The sequence below is a fragment of the Carassius carassius genome, chromosome 17, assembly GCF_963082965.1.
Source record: "Carassius carassius chromosome 17, fCarCar2.1, whole genome shotgun sequence".
Classification (NCBI taxonomy): Eukaryota; Metazoa; Chordata; class Actinopteri; order Cypriniformes; family Cyprinidae; genus Carassius; species Carassius carassius.
Window position 1 is genome coordinate 4,508,397 of NC_081771.1, and position 23,035 is coordinate 4,531,431.

Below are 23,035 nucleotides of genomic sequence, written 5' to 3' on the forward strand. Positions count from 1 at the left end.
GTGTGCACCAGAAGTGCTAGTCAGTGTGAAAGCACCTTTGCTCTCTGTTGTCTGAGTTCCACCAGGACTCTTTACTTGAGCCTCAGTATTGATTACGGGGACAGGCATATCAGCTGCTGATCTGCGCACATCCCCCAAACCTGATCAATCGACTTACTGATCACAGATGAGACAGCTTTGCTAAACCAACCCATCTGCTTGGGGTTGTTTGATTTGATCAAATTAAAAAAGTTAAATTGTAAGTTATAAATTAATTGCAATGGACATATGCAATTAAATTACATTATCTGTAGTTATATGAAGATGGTTATGTTTTCTGCGATCTACAATTATTTCTTGCAATTATAGTTTAATTTACATACAGTAATGTGCCTCTTGTGAATAATTATTTGGTGGTTAAAAATGTACATTTTCAAAATAAATGTTATTTATTTATTTTGGAATATTTAGGAGTGGATGTCTGTCAGCTGACTTGTCATTATCCCTTACTTATCAATCCATGTCTAAGGTCAGTGACGTTAATGAATAATAAAGAACAGACCAGGGGCTGGATTCACAAAACATTCTTATTTTTGAATTTATTCTTAACTGCCATTTTCTTCTTATTTTTTTTAACTAAGAAAAAAGTTAAGAATATTTAGTATTCCCAAAAAATTCATCTTAAGAATATTCTTACCTTTTTTTCTTAAGATTGTTCTTAAGACAAAACCTAAGAAGAATTCAAATTCTTAAAAAGAATCATCTTAAAAATCATCGTAAATAACTCCTTTAATTTAAGACAGCCCCAGACTTGTCTTAAATCCCAAACAATAATAATTTTTTTATGAATTTATTGGGTTATTTCAAATGAATTGTTATATTTAAGCATTACAACAACAGCTACATATAATACACAGGAGGACTGGGGATGTGCATGATTTTCTTGACAGCGAGGACTGTTATTGTAAACGATCGCTCATGATTAGCCTGTGTGTGACGCTGCTTTTTGCTGACTGCAAAACTCATTAGCAACTCAAAAACGAGTCAGATAGGGAGCTTTAGTTGAACGCCGTTAATTTTAGCTCATAAATACATAATCTTTGGCAGTATTCAGTTCATATGAATGTGCAGGATGCATTTGCTGTAGAAGCGTGGACTCAAATACCGGAAGCGTTCACTCAGATGAGAGCTCAAAAACACGGCACAAAAATGAATGAAACCTATAGCTGTAGCTTGAGACAGGCTATTTTAAAAGTAACTGTTTAAAAACGGCCCGCATTAGAAGTCACAATGAAAATATACAGTCTATGGTGCGTGCTTATTATGATTATTAGGGTAATCTACTGGAAGCACAAAAAGGCAATAGTGTGAGTTTATCAGTGCGTCATGTATTCATTCAGATAACGGCTGTTATTTTCTTCTTAAGAAAAAAATAAGATGTTCTTAAGAATACATTTGAGAACTTATTTTTCAAGAATTGCACTTAAGAACATTCTTACGAACTTCGTGGAATTTATCTTAAGAAATTTCTTAATTTATTTCTTAAGATTTTCGTGAATCTGGCCCCAGATCTCCAACATAGCCTTGTCCTCACTTTCTATCATCCTAATTGTCTATCCATGTAGTAGCCAAAAAACAGGAGGAGATAACTATCCATCCTCCATTTTTCTATTCAATCATCTGTTCATTCATTCGCTGACTGCATTGATTGATTGCATTTCTTTTTTTCCTGTTCTCTCTTGTATTTTGCTGGAGGTTACGGTCCAAAACTTCCTTGCATTTACTTCTTCAGCTTCTCTCTTCATCGGTTTGTGATTTGCAATCTTGCCTCCATTTAACAACCTCATTCCTTCCATCCATAACAGATGAGGGCAGAAATCCCCCTTGTTTTCTCTCCATCCATTCTTTTCTTTTTCACATTTAAGGCAGCTCCTCAGAGGACAGCTGGTGGCCTAAATGCTCATGCCGTAGCGAATAAAACCGAAATATCAAAGCGGGACATTCTAGTGTTCACTTCTAAGGAAAATTCTTCATCTTATCTCACCAAACATTAGCTTTTGCTCTTACAGCCCACTGATGATAAAATCAGATATCTGGGTACCTGCTCTTCTCAAGTACCTTGTGTGTAAAGACCCGTGGACTGCTGTATTAAGACGAAATGGGAAGAGCAGATGTATGATGAACATATGGAGGTATAGCTGGAGTCGTCAAAAGCACCATTACACCGTCACTGACTGGGGTGCCGTTTTGGTCCCACACCTGTTTTGGCCAGCGCCTGGTTCACAGCTGCTATGCTTTCACAAAGGGGCCACACCAGCCCCAGTTGTCTCTAAATATGTGTGCACACGTTTAGATTCCCTACTGACCCTTAAACGTCAGACCCCACTGCAAACATTCCAGAAACAGGAAGGATTAAAGTGCACTAGGAAGGCTGGATCGGCATGTATGTGTTTGAGGGGAATTTAACCCACCAAGACCCTCAGTACCCACTCTGCAACCCCAGCTGAGAGTGATTGAGCATGCGGTGTGCAGCTGTGAAGTCCCATGACCCTTCCACATAAAGACGAAGTATGCATGTATGCCAAACAGCTTTATTTTAACAGTCTCTCACTTCTATTTGACCTTTTTTACTCTTTATAAACTAGCTCCATCTAGATTTAAACCTAAAAAGTCTAAAGCAGGGCTTCACAGCCTTTTCTGCTAAACCCTTTAAAGAGAAAGAAAATTATGTAATATTTACTCACCCTAATGTCATTTCAAACCTGTATTGCTTGCTTGCTTGCTTGCTTCTCTAGAACACAACAGGAGATTTTTATTCTGAGGCTTGAGGCTAAGTTTCAAGCAGCAAATCAACATCTCGGGATGCTTGAAATGTAGCGTCGCTGTATGTCAGCACGCTGCCCACTATTGGCGTAGACGAAAACAGTAATTTTAAATTGTAATTATATTTTACAATATACAGTTTTAATGTATTTTTGATCAAGTAAAAGCAGCCTCAGTGAGTGAAAGAGACATTTCCAAAAGCTTAAAAAAATCGTATTGACCCCAAACTTTTGAATGGTAGGCCTAGTCTATAATAAAAGATAGATTTTTTTTGTTGTTGTTGTAATTTTACCATCATTATTTACTGATAATCCTACCCTACAGTGAGCTTTTAACAATTTTGAATGGATGATGTATCCAGAACATTGAGAATCGTGTAGAATCATTCCAACTGGTTTTGTCGGAGTGATTAAACTGAAAAAAAAAAATCCTATCCATTTAAGTATTATCTTTCTATACAGAGAATATTTAGATTTGTCTTTCATACATTACACTTTCCTATGATTCACTTTCCCTGATAAATCACATTGACGGGGATGAGTAATGGACTTCACCTTTAGCAATGATTTTCCATGCTACCATATTTATTTAGTCCCTGTGTGATTCTCTGTTGAAAAGACCTGCAAAAACTTGTGAAGGTTGGTGACATGAATGGATGAGTTCCCTTTAGGGCCGTTTTTGAAGCAGATGGTTTTTAAAAGAACAAAAAACATTTTTTTCTAGTCTCCTAGGGAACTCATGACTAGTTACTAAAGTGGTAGACATTGCATAATTGGTTGGCACACCCAGTGTTTAATCCAAAGTGAAACTGCCTCTGGACTTTTAGAGATTCACATATTTTCAGCTTGAAGAAATAAAGTTTGACATATGAGGGTGTCAGTCACCACACTGGTGTGGATACTGTAACGTTACTTAGGAATCACAGATTCTCACCTACGTCTTGGAATATATGACCCAAATAAGAATTTTCACTGTAGATTGTCATGAGAACAAGTACCGTATTTCTCGGACTATAATTCGCACCTAAGTTTAAGTCGCATCAGTCCAAAAATATGTCATGACGAGGAAAAAAAACATATAAGTCACACTGGACTATAAATCACATTTATTTAGAACCAAGAGAAAACATTACCGTCTACAGCCGGGAGAGGGCGCTCTGTTTTTATGAGAGCGCCCTCTCGCAACTGTAGATGGTAATGTTTGTTCTTGGTTCATGTCAAATTAATTTTGATAAGTCGCACCTGACTATAAGTCGCAGGACCAGCCAAACTATGAAAAAAAGTGCGACTTGTAGTCCGGAAAATACGGTATTGTTATACTTTGTTCTCAAATTGTTAGTTAGCATCATCAGCATTGCCTTTAGTGTGTTTTAGCATGTAGATTGCAATTACTGTACAGTTTAAATCTCTAATTATCATACCATTCAAATTTCATATTAAGAAATTATTTTAACCCAAAAAACATTATGCTCCCTTCAAACTGGTTGTCTTCAAAATTTAAATTTAATCCCAGGCTATCTGTAATTAAAAGCACATGTAAAACTGAATATAATTAAATTTCATTTATGTGTTTTATAAACACACAGTCCTTTCTGAATTACAATCTGCCATCAAAATGAATGTAATTATTCCAGCTGCTGTGAGAAAAGGCTATAAACGATCCGCCACCTGCAGGATCCTGACATGTAAAAGCCTATTAGCCGGGACTCAATCTTTATGTTTACAGAAGTGATGTAATGACGCAGAAGCATGCTCGAATTTTCCAAGAAAACCTACCCGTAGCACTCAAATTAGAAAACATTTGCCGTGTTTCCACCGAAATTACCCGGAACAATTGTACCAGGAGCTTTTTTTCCCCAGGAACTATTTTCCCCCTAGACCTGTGGCTTTCTGCGTTTCCACCGCGGTCTAAAGTACTGTGAAGATTAGTGTTGTCACGATACCAAAATTATTGTTTCGATATCGATACCTAGTCAAGAATTGCTATTTCGATACTTTTTCGATACTTTTCCTGAAAAGGGAAAATACACTCTGAAATATCATTGATGTGCTTTATTTTAAAACCAGGACAACATTCTAATCAGATAACACACTAATAAATGAACATATGAACAGCAGATATATTAAACATTTGAACAAAATATGAAATATCAAAATATAAAAAATAAAATAGAGCAATGACATTCAAGGTAAAGAAAGAATAAATTTAGCAGCATTATCTCAGTTATCATAAGAAACATAAGAGTAAAAAATGTATCTTGATTCTGAACTTCGAATAAAAATATGAACAGCGATTATATTAAACAATGTTTCTGAACTCAGAAGATTAAATGTCAAAAGATAAATAATATCAATTTAAGCAATGGAATTCAAGTAAAAGCGGTGGAAACGCAGCTATTATTATAAACTTATCATTGTGAATCAGGCTAAAATAAGACGACAGTTTTGAACACTGGCTGGTTAAGCAAATTTTTTTTTCAGATCATTTTTAACCAAAAAGCTTTAACACTAATGTGCATTCTTATGATTTATTCTCCCAATTAATTTCCTAATTTTCTCTGTATACATGACTATACCTCCCAGTGAAAAAAAAATAAAACATAAAAAAAAATAAAACCTTTTTCTTTTATGATATATTTTATTGTAGAAACATGCATTTTTAAGATTCTTTGATTTATTATAAAGTTAAAAAGAACAACATGTATAGATATCTTTTGTAACATTGTAAATGTCTTTACTGCTACTTTTGTTCAAATGAATTCAGCCTTGCCAGATAAGTGTTAATTTCTTTAAAAAAAAAAAAAAACATTTAAAGTGCATATTTTTAATCGTTCAGGTTTTATATCATGAACAGGGGTCTCATTTATAAAACTATGCGTAGGATCTTTACTAAAAGTTTACGTGCGCCCAAAAGCCAAAAATGGCGTACGCCAAAAAATATTCCGATTTATAAAACCGTGCGTACGCACACCTGTAAGCAATGTTCCCTTTATAAATCACAGATCACCCGCAGATGTGCGTACGTGAACCAGCCTCATATCCCGCCCTGTACACGCCCATTTTTAACCATAAATAGTCAATGCAAATCACCTCATGATTGCTGATCAGCATGTAAATGAGAGTGGAATCCCATATATACCTGGAAAACTGGCATGCGACCCGCCAATTAATTAATCCAAGAAAGTGAAAACGTGCATTTCTGTTAGCCTAATTTTAATAATGGCGACAGGTGAGAAAAGAGGAAAAAAACGTAATTTCTCAGATACTGAGATTGAAACACTTGTAGGGGAGGTGGAGGCTCGGAAAACTGTGTTATTTGGTGGCCACAGCAGTGGGGTCACTAATAAAAAGAAGCAGTGCGAGTGGCAAAGTATTGCTTCTGCCGTCAATTGTGTCAGTGGGACAGAACGGACAGTTGCAGAATTAAAGAAAAAATGGTCCGACCTGAAGGTATACAAATTTTTTTTTTACCAACATATTACATTTGTGTTTTATTAGGCTATATACCTATATAAATAGCAATATTGATTTTCAAAAAGTTTTATTTACATGTGCTTACAGTATGCAAAATATGTGAAATAAAGATTCTCATTCATTCAAGGTGGAGGCAAAGAGAAAACTGTCCTCCCACCGCCAGAGCGTGGCTGCAACTGGTGGGGGCCCATGTACAGCTGATCTCACATCAGTGGACAGCAAAATCGCGGCTATAATTGGGGAGGTCAGCGTGTGTGGTATTGTGTCGGAAAAGGAGGGAGACACTGACGTGACTGAAACCACAGAGGAGCAAGGTTAAACCGATTTTTAATCATTAACGCTGTACATTTGAGTGTGTGGGGTGATAAATGGATAAATGTTGCCAATTGTTTGTCCTCCAGTCCTTCCGGAGTCTGAAGCTGTAAATGAACAGGAGGTTCAGGGTGAGGGGTTCTCAGATGCAGATGCACAGCGTCCGGCTCAAAGCAGTGCCCCTTCTGCGTCTGGCACGTCCAAAAGTGGTCGGGTACTCACTGACGCAGTCCTGCAGTTACAGCGAGAGACAATAAACGCTGTCAACAGGGTTGCAGATGAGCTACGGCAGATGAGAGAAGTGATGCAAGAAATTGCACAATCATTAAAAGATGCAGTTAAAACATGAACCTTGAGTTTTGTCTTTCTTTACAAACGCCGCATGACATCCTCACGGATTCTTGCACCTCGTTGATATCCCTCTTGTCGGCCAGGGGGCTGTGGCTCGGGGTCGTAATGCTGGGGTAGAGGGAGATCAGGAGGGAGAGGAATACCGTTTCTCAGTGCTATATTGTGCAAAACACCACACGCCCTGACAATCTTGCACACTTTTGCTGGATGGTATAAAAGTCTGCCACCCGAGGCATCCAGAGCACGCCATCTGCATTTCAGGATGCCGATGGCACGCTCCACAACTGCGCGGGCACGAGAGTGGACCTCGTTATAATGAGTTTCCTCTGCGCTCTGCGGGTTTAAAAATGGGGTGAGGAGCCAGCGTCTCAGGGGGTAGCCACTGTCGCCTGCAGGTTATAATTATATTAAAAACAAAATTGTTACAGTTTCTACTTTTTAATATTGTTAAACTCACCAAGAAGCCAGCCATCACGTACTGCGCCTGCATTTAGTCTGTTCCCTACACTGCTATGTGTCAAGATAAAGGAATCATGTGTTGAACCAGGCCAGCGTGCCACAATGTTTGTGAGGGTCATGTTGGAGTCACATATGATTTGCACATTAATAGAATGCACATGCTTTCTATTAACATAAGCAAATTCATTTTCAGATGGTGCCCTTATAGCAACATGAGTGCAGTCAATTGCGCCGATTACATTTGGGAAACCAGACATTGCTGCAAATTGCGTTTTAATTTCGGCCTGTTCTCGCACAGTGTAGGGGAACCTGATGTATCGACTAACCATATTAAGTATACCATTTAAAACGACAGATATTATGGCACTCAGGGACGGCTGTGATATACCAGACCTATAGGGTGAGATGATAGATTCCAATAGAATTATTTCATATACAAAAAGGTCTTAGAGACAAATTTGAGGATTACGTATAGTTTTTTTATATTATTAATTTACCTGTCTGCCAATTCCCGCTGGAAACAGCCGGTTGCCAAGAACCCCAGAGTGGTGAGGACTTGTATTTGGACTGGGATGGCATGGTTCCGGCGTGTTGCCCTCTCTAATACTGGACCCAATTCAGCACATAGATCCAAGAGCACAGCTCTAGGGAATCTAAATCGGCTTATTAGCCAGTCATCATCATGGGCCAGGAAATCATCATGGTCCCTGAAAACTCGTTCTCTCCTTATTCTGCCATTAGCGTAATCCTCCAACAGTGCCAGGAGTGCCATCATGAAGCATTACATACCCGGGTCACCGGAGAATTTATATGTTTCTAGCAAATAGACTGATCGTTAACACCTTGACAAAATCACTTAATTAATTTGTGGGCGAAAATTTAAGACGAAAATGTTATAGTGAACACATGCTTCTTGACGGTTTTGTAATGAACACCGTAATAGTTAGGACCGATGATGAGTAGCGATTGTGCTTCATGACTGTATTTGCAGACTTTGACATTTTATGATATAGGCTATGTACATTAAGGAAAATATTTCCTTTTTACACTGTGTTCTGCAGTTCTCTAATAAAAGGGTATTTCATGCTATTCTGTAGGCTATCACGTGTATCGCGCCATGTCCTCCTGTGCTCCCGTTGTGGACAATGTGACTGTAAGGCAGCGCTGATTATTATTTTATTTTACTTTTAATACATTTTGAATTACGTTTGGATTTTACTAGATGTATATAGCCTAAAACAATCGGCACAAATAACACTGTTGGATTTAATCTTCATGATAATGTGGATATAACGTATGAAATGGAGTGAAAATTAAATGTCATTCATTCTTATAATCGTTCTTCTCACATTTATTTTCTACAATCTAACTTCAGTTCACGACCTCACCATCGGTGTCGCCAATTCCCTTTGTCTCCAGAATGTGCGTACGCACGGCTCAAAGTTTGCTTAAAGGTGCGCACATTCTCCCGTCAAGTTTGTTTTTTATAGATCACAACCTTTGCGTGGGAACTGGCGTACGTACGTTTCCAGCCCCGTTTTGTGCGTACGCACGCTTTATAAATGAGGCCCCAGAGCCTTTCCTTATAATAGACATGCAAATATTTTTATGATTGCTGCATCTCAAACTTTGATGTGCATTTTGCACTCAATTATCACAAGCCTTGACTAAGTTGCCAAATCTTGTCTAATTGGCTGTTTTTATTTGCCTTTTCTATGAGTCAGGGTGCTTAAGTTTTGATCAGTTTTCAGGAATAGTAGTTTCTAGGCTGTGACAAACTATTATGATGTGACGTGAAAGAGTTATCTTTGAGCACACCTGAAATTCTTTTTTGTTCTCAGAATTATAGATGGTTTCAGATTAACATGACCCCAAACGTCTTAACTGTGGTTGTTCAGTTTATGTCCATCAGAAGGAGAAAAAACCTTACAGATAAGTAATAAAATAACACTGTATCATGGCCTCATGGGAAAAGCATCACCCATCAGGAACGTGTAAAACCTGACATTTCCTTTCCACATCTTTTTTGTAGCACTTTTTGTGACTTTTTTTATAAATATATAAATAAAAACGCAGGCGTCTGAATCATGAACAGGCGTTGAATGTGGAGTCTGTGCTGTGTAGAGAGTCGGTGGGTGGAGTGAGTAGGTGTGAACAGTGACGACTGTGTAACACGGACACACTGGAGGCTTTTGTGCGGGCCGGGCATGAGTGGGCACTGGCTAAACTAGGTTTTAAGGAATGGAGGAAAGAGTGTGAAGTTTATTTTGGACTGTGTCTAATAGAACAGCAAAGAGGGCGTACAGACAGAAGGATGGGTTGGCTTTATATGGTCATGTTTAGATAAAGTATTCTTGTTTTTGCTAAACTGTCAATAAAGAGATGCAATAAAGCCAGTTTGAGGTTTAGTTTGAAATTTATCGTGGCATATCTGGTGACGAGATCCAAATAGATCTGTGAACTGGTCATGTTGGCTACAATCTAAAGGGCCTTTCGCACCACGGGAACCTTTTCATAGTTCCAGAACTAATTGTGGAACTACGCACTTTTTGCACCGCCGGAACTGGGTGCAATTTTAGTACCAGATGCTGAAGTGCAGGCACTTGTAGCAAATGCCAGTTGTAGTTGGAGATTTTTAGTTCTCCTTTACGTTCTTTCATTCGGTTTACGTATATGTCAACATTCCAGATCCATTATTGTGAAACCCGCGAGACACAACAAAAACACGCTTCGATGACAGCGTCCTCCATCTACCTGTTGTTAACGTTGTTCTTCTGTTTCCATTGTTGAATGCCATGCACAAATGACGTTGCTGTCGACCAGCTTACATCTTCCTAGAACACACTGTTGGTGCGAATGGAATCCTTTAAATGGTACTGAGAAATAGTTTGCACAAAATCGTCCCAGTACTTTAGTACTGTACATTTAGCTCTTGAACTAAAGCGTTGCGAAAGGCCCTTATGACAGTTATGTTTGTCACCACTTTTGTACACTTCTTGTTTTTATAGACACATGTTAAACCAAAGCCAGATGTTACGCAATCTATGCCCACAGATCATCTGCTTGAAGAGGAATGTCTCTTGAAGATCTTGTTCATTCCATTCACCAATCCATACGCTATAACGCTTCATAAAGATTTCTGTCAGGTCTCACCAGAGGGTTTCATTTGTGTCTGCTTTGCTCAATTCTGTAGGGCATTTGTGTGGTAGACGTTTCAAACTCGCATGATCCAGCGATCGTTTGGGACACAATCTGCCTGGAGCTTTTATCTTGTTTTGAGGCTTGTGGCTAAGTGGGCCCCCATGACTCACATGGAGAAAGGAACCAAGTGGTACAAACCCAATCCTGTGATCCACCGGAGAATGTCCTCTTTCCATCTGTGCTTTTCTTTTTTTTTTTTTTTTAATAAATCGCAAGTCAAAATATAAAAACTTTTAGTCAAGCAGCAAGCTTATGTAGCTTGAAATAACACAGCAGTTGTGGTACTCATTGATCTTTGATCTTATCATAGCTTTTAAAAGCAAAGCTCAAAATTCATGTTTGTTTTTTTGCTTTAAAGGATTGGTTCATCCAAAAATGCCGGCATACAGTGACAACATACAGTAACCATGGGATGAGAGTCCATATAGGACATTTAAACACCATGAAAGTAGTGTAAATGAATTCTTTAGAGAGATATTTGAAGCTTTGTATGAGAAACAGAAGCAATTTTATACTACGGTTCAAAGGTTTGGGGTCGGTAAGTCTTTTTGGACTCCAGTCCTCAGTGTGACTCCACATGATCTTTCAGAAATCATTCAGTCATTTTAATATGCTGATTTGCTGCTTTTGTATTATTATATATTTTTTGCAACATTTTGTATAATTAATGTTGAAAAATAATTGTTGCCTCATATTTATTGCAGAAATCATAATACTTTTTTTTGATTTGATGAACAAAAAACATATTAAGTAGTTTAAAAAATATATATTACATTGGCATCCAAGCTGGTATTAATCTAAAAAATGAAGACTTCTGAAATTGAGTTTCCTTAAAGTCCATTCTGTTCTTGCCTGTTTTAAATTCTAAATTCCTATGCTTAAAATAATCTCTTCCCAATATGGTTTCCACTAAACATATGCACCACATGAAGTTCAATGAGTTTGACTCTGCCAGCCTTCCTACAACATGATCTTGCTCACAAAGCAAAATCAACCTTTAGCTAGGCTGTTTTTTAGTGTTTCAGTCAGTTGAAGGTACTAGCTCACAGCTAGTTGAAATGTTCGTATGTTTAAAACTCTCCTGCCAATTTATGACAACCCTAGTTATTTTCAGATTTGTTGAATGATAACGTTTGTAGGTAAGAGATCTGTTCCACAGTCCTTGTGCTCTGTAGTTTGATCATTTTGAATTTGTTGCAGTTTTAGAGGTATGAGTTTGTGCATCTATTGTGATGTATATTGAGGAAGGATAATACAGACAACACCTTAAAGTAAGGAGGGACCGGGGACCCTTGGTATGCTGTGACAGATCATTTAAAGTCTGCTCAGGGAGGACCTTTGTCCCCAGACGTGGTTTACGAGAGTATCCCGACCTCAGTGGGGAAGGCAAGCCGCTGACCATTTCCTTTGGAAACACTCGCGTCCCCAGTGAAATGACCTGTGACTGCTCTGGCTCAGACTAGCTATTTTTGGGTTGAATTTGAACATACCACAGAAAGCAGTCATCACGGTCTGAAGGTTCCAAGACACTTCAGAGAAATTAATTATGTGGTATGATGCTGCTAGGAAAGTTTTTTTGACTAGGGCTTTGTTTTAGGTTTTTGGGGTGTGCATGCACACAAACCCTCACAGATGCATGTGCGTGTTTTCTTGAAGACATTTGCAATTCATTATCCCCTGAAGGGCACACATGACCTGAATGAAGCTGAATTGGCAGCCCTTCAGTCCACCGGTTCCTGAAGTCCACGCAGGATGGTTGGCGATTCTGCTGACGTTGCCTCTAGCTGATCTGTTACAGGGTCAACCTTCATTGACAAAACTGTCTCATAAAGACAAGAGCTTTTCCTTGTATTGCACCTTCATCAGAGATCACATGATTCTCAGCTCAGTGATGTTTAAATCTTGCTGAATGTGATTTATATCTAAATTTCTTAGTAATATATTTGAGAGATTTTATTGCAAAACTTGAATTTCTTTGATTTCTGATTTCTTCAACCATAAACAAAGCCCTTCTGCTGAATCTCAATTTTTCCCCTCTGCACCAGAGAGATTTGGTTTATACAAGCTAACTGATACCTGTAGGGAATATTTCAATGTTTGCCAGCATGTTTAACCTTTTTTGACATTTGGCAATGCCAATGAACTCCCTTTTTTTTTTGCAGGCAGTTTTTTCCTTTCTTTTTTTGTAATAATATTTATATATTTTATTAGATATTTTATCAGGTTTAAACTACAAAAAAGCAATTTTTTTATACTTTGGTGTCTCATGTTTGCATTAACAGACCTTAACACTGCTGAGAAAAGTGCACCATTATGTTTGAGCAAATGCACTTAATGGATTCATGCAATAATGCTAATCAGATTTGCTTACATAAAAGCCTGCTTCATTAAAACACTCTTAATATTTCACTTGGGGTTGGGGTCATTAAGGTTGAACTGTTTTTCAAGGACAGCTCTTTCAGTACTTTTATGGTCTTAAACCAGCTGGGAGTGTAGACCTCTGGCTGATGTCAGTGTAGTGAAATACATTTTTGCATTAGGTGAAGTTTTGAATCCTTAGGAGAGACATATAATGTTTTATAACTGAGATTTTCTCCCAGTAGCAAAGCCTAGTTGGATCAAACTCTGGTGCAACATTGTCATGTGGAGGGTTTGTGAAAGCAAGCACAGTTTTCCCTGAAAACTATTGATCTTCAAATGATTTTGGTTGAACTGCTGCTTTAAGCACGTCTGCACCGCACTGAATAGTTTACTTTGATCTGACCTGCAAACCAGCATGCAATGAATTGAGAAGTTTCAGTTCAGTGCTCACATGATTGCATTATGCTTGCACTATTGTAATGCTCTGTAATACTGTACTCAACTAATGAAAATGCTACTACTTATTTATTCAATGTCAGTGCTTTTTGAAATGGTATTACAGAAAAAACTAATATGCTTCTATGTTTTATCTTAGTTTTAACTTTGTACCTAAGTACCAGAACTTTAGCATTCTAGTGCATACTCGACTGTTCGTGGCTGTCATTTTGTATGTGCGAGTGTGATCAAGGTGTGCTGCATATGTGTGAATGGACATCTTTGTCCAAAGAACGGCCTCTTTTAAGCATCATATCACAGACAGCAGTGAGTGCCTGTTAACTAAGGGTTCATTCTTTGGGCCTCGCTCTCATTCTGAATGAATATATTGTGACTGACCCACGGTCAGAAAAACTCAATAGAGAACCTGAGATTGAAACGGAGCACTGCAAATGCTCTCTTCATACGACGAGCTTACGTGCAGGGAAATTAAATTGTGGCTAAGTGAAAGCTGTTCCAATGAGGAAAACGTGGAAAGTTTATTGCTCTTGAGCAAACACGATTTTGACCGTTAAAGGTGATGAGGACGCCAGCTAGGTGTTGTTCCTCTGAGGCGGAGCGCAAAGGCTTGGTTTTATGTTGAGTTATGGACTCTTTTTCTAACAGCACAAGCAAGAGGAAAGTATTTGAGCACCGACGGAAACCTACAGTCTCTCCGTCAGTGATAAAGACTGTTTTTGTGTGATTAAGAGGTTTAATGGGGATCATACATCATATTGGCAAGAACAGTGAAGAACCTTTTTGTATTCGACACACAGATGTGAGTGTGCTTGAATGTTTTAATCTGGTTTCAGGGAGACTTGATTTGTATATGATATTGTATCTATTTTATAAAGAAAAAATTTAATACTAATAAAAATATGGAATTATATAATCAATATAAATATAAAATAAACTTTGATTTTAATTGTTTTTCTTCAGGTACTTCACCAAAAATATAATCTTGGTGCACAAATATTCTTTTGAAATGTTCTCAAGGTAATACCACATGGTGTATCATTTAGTCATTAAATACTAAAATTTCATTCAAGACAGGGTAAAATACCCATAATGCCTAATACAATAATAATCTGATAGCTGCTAAGTGGGTTGTAAGTATTTCACTTTTTACTTAATTATTTCTAATTGTAATAATGTATGATTTTGATAACTCTCAGCCCTTTTAGTGCATTATAAAAGTATAAAAGTAAAGAAAAACACAAACTACCTCTTAGCTCAGCCCACCTTTTTTATCTCAATTTTGCCCTCGGATGCATTTATAATATTCAAACAAAGCTTGTTTTTCACTTCATTAACTAAAGAATTCATTTTTATTACTTTTTCTTTATAGGCACAGACAAGATAACAGGAAATTTTGGGGAAAAGAAAGGATTTGGAACACTTTTGGTGCTATATTCGTACAAAACTGACTAAATGTGTCAGCATTTGTGTGCTAATCGATAGGACAAAACTCCAACCTAGCTAGACTAAAAAGTGGTATGCTATTGTTTGGCAATGTTTTGAATACATAGCCGATTCGGACAGTTACAGGAAGTTAAATTAATTAAGCGCTGCCTATTGTGGTTTCCACCAAGCATAACAGTTGCTTTTAAAGTGGCTGGAAAATTGGCTAGGTGGTGAAGTTTTATCCCATGAATATACAGAATGGTGCAATCAGCTTGATCTGTAACTTTTACGAGGAATTAAAGAAGGGAACAACTAATTTCACACTGTTTTTACATTGGCAACTGGTTTGTTTGGCGGCCTGCCTGACTTTTACACTCAAAACTCCTGGAATTATAGAGTTTGAGAACTGTTCTTACAAAGTCGTCTGTGCTCTCTTTATTTGACACCGGTTGATCAACACCAGAGACATTTGAAAGTTTAATGTCTTAACCCCCAGCAGATAACATGTTGAGATCTTGCGTGTGAAATGTCGTGGCAGTAATGAGACTTACTGAGCGTCAGCCCGAGGCGTCAGGGTGTGACGTCCCACCTCCCCAGCTGAATCAGTTGACTTCAAAACATCAACAGAGACCAGTTTGTGGCACTAGTGGCTGTGCTGAAGATCACACAACACGCAAACGGCAACAAAGAGACCAGTGAGGTGCATGATATGACATGTCCAGTCCTGCTGGAGGAACAGTCAGATTTTAGAGAGCACACATTTGCTGCCCCCGGCTATAGACCTGGGAAACACTTAGCAGGAAGTACAGTGACAGAGATGTAGTTACGCGAAGAGCTTTAATGGAAAAAAAGAGAACAGCATCAAGGATTGACTTCAGTGATAGTAATGTGAGAGATAAGTAGATGGGTGTTTTCACACTCGGTCATTGGTATCTCAGTGTAAATTTTGACTGCTGCAAATGCTCTGAACATTGGACTTTTAACTTGCGATTTGCATGCAAGGTTCACTTTCTTTTTTTATTGTATGTTATAAAATATGTATATGAGATAAAATACTGTATGTTTACGTTACAATGATAATGTACCTCAGTGATAACAGGTGCAGAAAATCAGGTTTTGTGGGAAATTTGGCAACTACACAGAAATGTAAATGAATAACGAAATGAAATTGTTAATTAAATTATTATATTTGTGTAAATGCAAAGTGGAGTGAGACTCTTTCAATGGGATGATTTAAATGCTGGCAGAATTGTTACTTTACACTTTTTATGGTTCAATTTAATGTTTGGTTATTTGAAGAGGACTTAAATAATGAAAGAATGAAACTGAAAGCAAAGTGCATATTTACGGCAAGTGAATGGCAAGTTTTTCAGCCAATAAGAGAAGTCGTGTTGAGCATAATTTGCATATTGCATCAGCAGTCCAATATAAAGTATATCTGATTAAGAGTCTTAATGCAATTTATTTGAACATTTCAGTCACTGTTTAATCACAGGGTAGATTGTTAATAGCAATTATGTTATTTCAGAGTGTTCGACTCATTAGATAATGTGACCTCTTTTGTGTTTATGGGTGGGCTGGTTAATGGATGTATCATTGCAATGTAATGTATAATCTAACTAGTTTATCTGCTTTTGTAATCAGAATTACTCGGATAGTAATTTATCATAGAGGCTGTTAGGACGCCAGTCTAGTCTATGCCTTTCCCAGATGTTTACCTTAACTGTTAGCAAGTGAATAGTTGGATTGTCTCAGATCAGTGATTAAATAAAGCTTTTTTTGGCTGTTCTTCTCAGCTGCACATGTGCTAGCCCAAAAATGTTGCATCCTTTCCTCAGCTGACTTTAGGTTGGAAAAAAGTGTGTGTGTGTGTGTGTGTGTGTGTGTGTGTGTGTGTGTGTGTGTGTGTGGTCCTAAAAATCTGCTGCCTTTACTGATTGTGAGAGATTGAGTGTTTTTCACTAATTTCCTTACCTAGAAGGTGAATGATTTGAAAATCATTGTGTTATAATGAATACAATCTATAGTGATCATTTCGAACACACTGGATTGGTAAATACATTCATTTTAGCTAGATGAAGTTTGCTATGCTAACCACAGATAATAGGGCTGTGGAAGATCTGGGCTTGCTGGCACCCTGTCTGTAGAAAGGGGTTTGTGTGAGAAGTCTCTTGATGTATGTGCAGTGCTCTCGCTGCATGCTGGAGGCTTTGCTGCAGTGATGAATTAGTCTGATTATGCAGAAGCTAAGTAATTGACCTGTTTAAAACTTTGGGGCCGGAGCACTAATTCCTCAAAGCATTAAAGAGGTTTATAGTTTGATATATATATATTTGTGCGTGTGCGTGTGTGGTATGTGTATGTGTCTTGTCCTCCCTTATTCTGGGTCAGAATGACCTGATGCAGGTACAAGGCCTGCATCAAGGAAACTAGGTCAAATGTGCTTCAAGTCATTGTTACAGTCAGATCGGGAGTGCAGTAACGTAATTACCCACCTCAGTGAAATGAAATTCCTGCCATTATGTACTCACCTTCATGTCATTCCAAACCTGTATGACTGACTTTCCTTCTTCTGTGGAAGAATGTTTGCCTATTTTCCATGCAATTACAGTGCAACCGACACTTTTGAGCCTCAAAAAGCATGCAAAATGCATCATAAAAATATCACGTATTACTTGTTCACTAAGTCTTCTGAAGCCATATGATGCTGTTAGCAAACCATTCTTTTAGTTGGATCATATCAATGAATCAGTAAGGCGGACAGATTTGGAACGTCAGGAGGGTAAGAAATGATGATAGGAGCTTCTTTTTTGGGCAAATGAGAAATCTGCGTTGCTTCATTTGAAGCACACATTCCTGTGAAAGATAAGAGGAGTTAAGTTGCAAACTGTCTGAGACATGTTACAAAATGAAGCCCATTCAGCCACTTATTACAGAAAGAGAGAGGGAAAGACAGGATTAAAGAGAAGAGAGAAGAGAACAATGTGATGAAACCGTTCTTTCAGGACTCTTTAGCAACATGTTTTTCCTCTTGGCATCACAGCTTCTGATGGAGCTCAGAATGGAAGTTTGGAAGATTAAAGACATTGATATTAATTTCCTCTCTTATTTTTTTCTCTCCAGGAGCGACGAAAGAGATTGGATCCGCTTTGACCAGGATGTGTATGAGACACAGAAGCATTGAGAACAAGCTCAAACTGTTCACCACGTATGACTGCTTAATTGTTTGTTTTTCATAAGCTCATTAGTTGAATTGGTAATAAAGATTATGTATTATACAACGCATTAACTGTGTGTGTGTGTGTGTGTGTGTGTGTGTGTGTGTGTGTGTGTGTGTGTGTGTGTGTGTGTGTGTGTGTGTGTGTGTGTGTGCGTGCGCGCGCGCGCAGGGCTCTCATGGATAACTTGATCACTCCTCTGGAACTGAAAATTGAAGAGTGGAAAAAGGTTGGCAGTCAGCTGGATAAAGACCATGCCAAAGGTATCGGCCTCCTTCCCTGTGTGATATAATCAGAATTCAACAGGTTTAGTATTTAATCTTTGTGTGTACGGCAGAAGGTAAAGTATCATTTGAATCCTTTAATGGAGGTTTTTCAAACTTAGTGGGTTGATTTTAAATGTATCGTTCACCTGAAAATGAAAAATTAATGTTCAAGCTGAATAAAAACAATAACTAGAAGAACGGACTGTTCCATACTGAGTGTTCAAACTTTATCTATTAAAAATATACAAAAACCATTTAATTGTTAATTAAAATTTTAATGGAATCCATTTTTTCTTTATCCTTTTGAGATGAGTTAATTATACTATGAAACCGTTTACATAGAAGTCTTTAGAGTGCAGTAACAGAGGAAAATGGGCATAAAAACTGAGTTATGATTGTTATTGGCACAAAAAAAACTTGACCTCGACAATATAACTGTTGGAAAACCTGTCCTGTTAGCTGCACACTGTTAATTATTAAATGAATCTTAACTCTGTGGGAGTCCCTCAGACAGTTTGGATGAATTATTCATAAGAACAATCCATTTTGTCATATACAAGATTAGCCCATTCAATCAGTTAGCTTGCAGCTCACCACGCTACACCCATGCTATCTCCAACACATCTGTCTGAGGTTGCTAAGGGGTCGTTTCATTTGACATCATTGTGAATCATTTATTAGCAGTGCTTGCTAAGGCAGGCAACGTTGTTATTGTTGCTCTTATTTAAGATTAGGGATTTGAACCACTGCCTTTATTATTAACATTTAGCTTTTGCTTCCACTGCAGGGGCTAATGTTCTTCTTTCCCTGTCTTTGTTGTTGTAGAATATAAGAAAGCACGAGCAGAGATCAAGAAGAAATCTTCAGATACGATTAAACTGCAGAAGAAGGTTAAAAAAGGTAAGAACTGATGCTTTTCATTGAACAATAGTCACTGAGGGTGAACACCTTGGGTAAATACTGCCTTAATTATGTTCTGTGAGTTGCAATATATGAAGTCCTGTTGTCTTGTTACACACTCGCCAATCACTGACCTCAGATCTGTCTAAACACAACATGCCCATGACTTCTGCTGGCGCCACACCCCATGTTGTCATGGCATCAACCTGGGCCATCTTATCCTCAGTCATAATACACTTCGAACTGAATGTTCATTTGAAATAGTCCTTCAGTGTTTATTTTTACAGCTTGACCAAAAAACTAAATCTACATGAAAATAAATCAAGTGCTGAATGACGAGGCCATGGTTTCACCAACAGAGCCTGATAAAGTTTTTGAGAGAACTTCAGATCGCCTATAAAAGATCATATGGAAGTCGTATTTCACCCGAAAATATTAAATTAAGAAAATAAAGCTTGTGTGTAGACGAATTAAGATTGTTTCCATTTTGATGTTATTTTCATAACAGTTCATCCCCAAATTATCATTATTGTTTTGCATTACTGTAAAAAAAAATTAACAAATGAATGTATTTATTTTTATTTTTTAAATAATTAATTTAGTATCTACACTTGTATAGGTAACTGTTTTTATCTAGTGTTGTGAATTGTTTTTAATAGGTTTGGTTTAAATTAACAATGAAAATACTGAGTAAAGCATGCTATGGTAATGGGAACTTGGGAAGGTGGGAGTATTTATAATTCTCATGGCAATAATATTGCAATGCAAAATAAATTTGATAATACCTTTTTTTTTTTTTTTCTTTTTTTTTTCTTTTTTTTTTTACAAAATATAAGTACTTTGATTTTAGTGTGAAACATGGTTTAGATGTGACATTAAGCTTTTTGTATTAAATGATTAACAAAGACTTAAGATTGGAATACTGTTGTGTTGGAATAATTATGAGAGTGTTGGGATGAAACGAGTTTAAAATGGAGGAAGAGACGTTAGGGATAAATGGAGCCATGATGAATTGAATTCATGGAAAAGAGGCAGCAAAAGAGATAAATGCGTATGCAGATGTGTTCTGTCTCTATGGTGGATGTCGTCTGCTTCAGCTGTGTGTGCTTGGGTATGGGCAACAGTAAGAGACTGACTCTTCACTTCTGCTCTGGTCAGTTTGAAGGGTCAACACTCCACCCTCATGCAAACGCTTACTCAACATTTCCAGAGAGTGAAAAAAAATTACAAAATTGCATTCTCTGTGTGCTTGTACATAAAACCCCTGATCGAACTCCATTTTATGATTTATGAGCTTTCTGTACCCTCAAGTATGATAATCTTCTTTCCGAGGAGACCCTTCCTAATAAATAATGACCGCTATAGCTATATATACAAAGTTTGTGGTTAGTTAGATTTAAGAAAAAACTTGGTACTTTTAAATTAATCAAAAGTGACAGTAAAGACATTACAGTGCCACAAAAGATTAATATTTCTAATAAATGCTGTTGTTTTGAACTCCATTCAAACAATTCAGAAAAAAAAAATCAAGGTTTCCATAAAAATATTAAGTAGCACAACAGTTTTCAACATTAAGAAGAAGAAATGTTTCTTGAGCATGAAATCAGCGTATTAGAATGATTTCTGAAGAATCATGTGACATTGAAGGGACTACATAGAGGGATTTATTTTTGTTTTGTTTTGTGAAGGTGGTTGGAATGTGATTGTATGCATAAAAAAAGCATTGAGGAAATGAGCAGTTTTTGTCTGAACATTGTCACCAGAATAGCTCATAGCTCAAGGCCACACAAACTCTTCAAGAGGAAGGAGATCCCCCCATCCTTCCTTCCATTGGCATATCATCTTTCCCACCATTGGGAAAACACCCTGTGGTCATACACTCCCTTTCATTTGGAAGGGTTCTGCTGCGTCTGCACGATCTGCCTTGTCTTGTATTTAGGAGTAATATGACCACAGATCCAGTTTGGTTTAATCAGCCACTTTACTGATCATGAAAACTGAAAAAAACTAAAGGGAAATCTGTACAATAAGGCTGGACGCATTTCTTTGGGGATATTTACACGAGAGATCTTGTTCATTAGTAGTTCTCTGGCAGACTGTATCTCCGTGTTTCGATGAGATCAGTGTTCTATATTTGCATTTTCTGCCCCATCTTATTTTGCATTTCCAAACTAGTACCAACTAGTACCTTAGATTGGTTTACTCACCAAAGCTAATCTCTACTTGGAATTTTACCACATGCATGTTAAAAAAAAAGTTACGTTTCCAATAAAAATCATTACTTTTATCTGTTGTACCTCCCACTAACAGAGTCCTTTACTGTGAAGTTAGTCATCTGCAGCTGTAAGATAAAAACATGGCCTTGTCCCGACACCCGTCTGAATCACAAGATGAAGTGTAAGCATAAGTGATTCAGAGGATAGTGCTTTTCTATCACCACAGCACACCCATAAACCCCTCCTAGTGCTGTTTGATGTACTGTCATAACTCTCACAGATGGTGAGAAAATGAAAATAAATATGGCATCTAGACCTATGATGCGCCTCGGAGTGCACATTTATCATTATATCTTGCATTTGTGTTACTCGGAGGTCTACGGGGGCAGACCGCTCTGAAGACTTGGACCCGTCTGTGTGGGGATTGTGAAGAAAAAGAGCACTGGATCTGAATTATTAAAACGCATGCACATTAGTATTCCAATGCCATTGCTGCGGTGTTTGAGGAACTGTGAAGATCCAGATCTCTGGACTCTCTGGCGTATGAATTAACAACATTTTTACGTTGTTTTGAACATCTAGAATTTGTTTGTATTTCATCTTCGATTTAATACAGTGATAAATGATTTCCTCTCTTTATTTGCGTGTTATTTAGACCTAGTATGCTAAATTTTATACAGGCCAGGTATATTCACGTGTTGCTGTGCACTCGTTTAAAAATTAAATCCTCTTAGTCACAGATCCAATGCAGCAACATCTACTAGGTGGAGGCTAACCATCATCATCATCATCATCATCATCAGTAAGGTTCCTTTGCCCTACTTCTCCCAGAAAAGCTGCATGGTTCATGTGTTTGTGGAGAGAAGGTGTCTGCTCATAACATCATAGCTTCCAACCGCTCGGGCTTTCTATACCTCAGGGAACGTCTCTGTGGCGCACACACCTCTGGGTTATTTTCCCATCACGAGTGTTTAAAGAGCTCAAATGAACAACACTAAAGCTCTTACTTTTCTAAAATGTGCATGGGTCTTTTCACTCTGTTCTGCTTCATATAAAACTCATAATTTCCCATAGATTATAGATCATTAAAATTTTTGATATACAATTATTTATCAAATAATATTTGTGTGTATCTTATTAATAAATGATTCATTTATATAATTTTTTCATAAGAAGATTCGAGTGGTACTTGCCAGTGCAAAACTCTTCATGATGTTAGTGTGTTTTAGGTGGTTTTCAGGATGTTGCTATGCAGTTGTTTAGGCGGTATCCTAGTAGCGGAGTCAAAGCTACTGATTTATGGTTGTGGTGTATCACCTGCTTAATAATTTTGCTGGCCTAAAGTCTTAGCACTTTCTAATAGTTGCTATGCTGTTTCTAGGGTGATGTTAGTGTGTTCTGAGGGGTTGTTGTCACTCTTTCACATTTCTCTGTGTTGAGGTGTATTCTGTTAACATGAAACAGCCTCCTGTAACATATTTCAGATAGAGCTGCATGTGTCCTGAGCCATTTGTCTTACAGACAGGCCGTGGGATTTATCAACAGACCTAGTGACCTTTGCCCTTTAAACTGAAGATGACCCCAGCCCTAAGCTG

General features: G+C 37.7%; 1 protein-coding gene across 5 annotated transcripts in view; it reads left to right on the forward strand.

Moving 5' to 3' along the window:
* LOC132160804 (protein MTSS 1-like) overlaps nt 1-23,035 on the forward strand; it is a 70,992-nt gene that overhangs the window by 38,989 nt on the left and 8,968 nt on the right. For 4 of the 5 annotated variants that reach the window (XM_059570500.1, XM_059570501.1, XM_059570503.1 and 1 more), the window contains 3 exons: nt 17,964-18,048; nt 18,230-18,321; nt 19,150-19,224. In XM_059570500.1, the coding sequence (XP_059426483.1) occupies nt 17,964-18,048; nt 18,230-18,321; nt 19,150-19,224 (252 nt within the window). Of the gene's footprint in view, nt 1-17,963; nt 18,158-18,229; nt 18,322-19,149; nt 19,225-23,035 lie in introns of those variants that run through there. The other variant, XM_059570504.1, reaches the window with a different exon arrangement.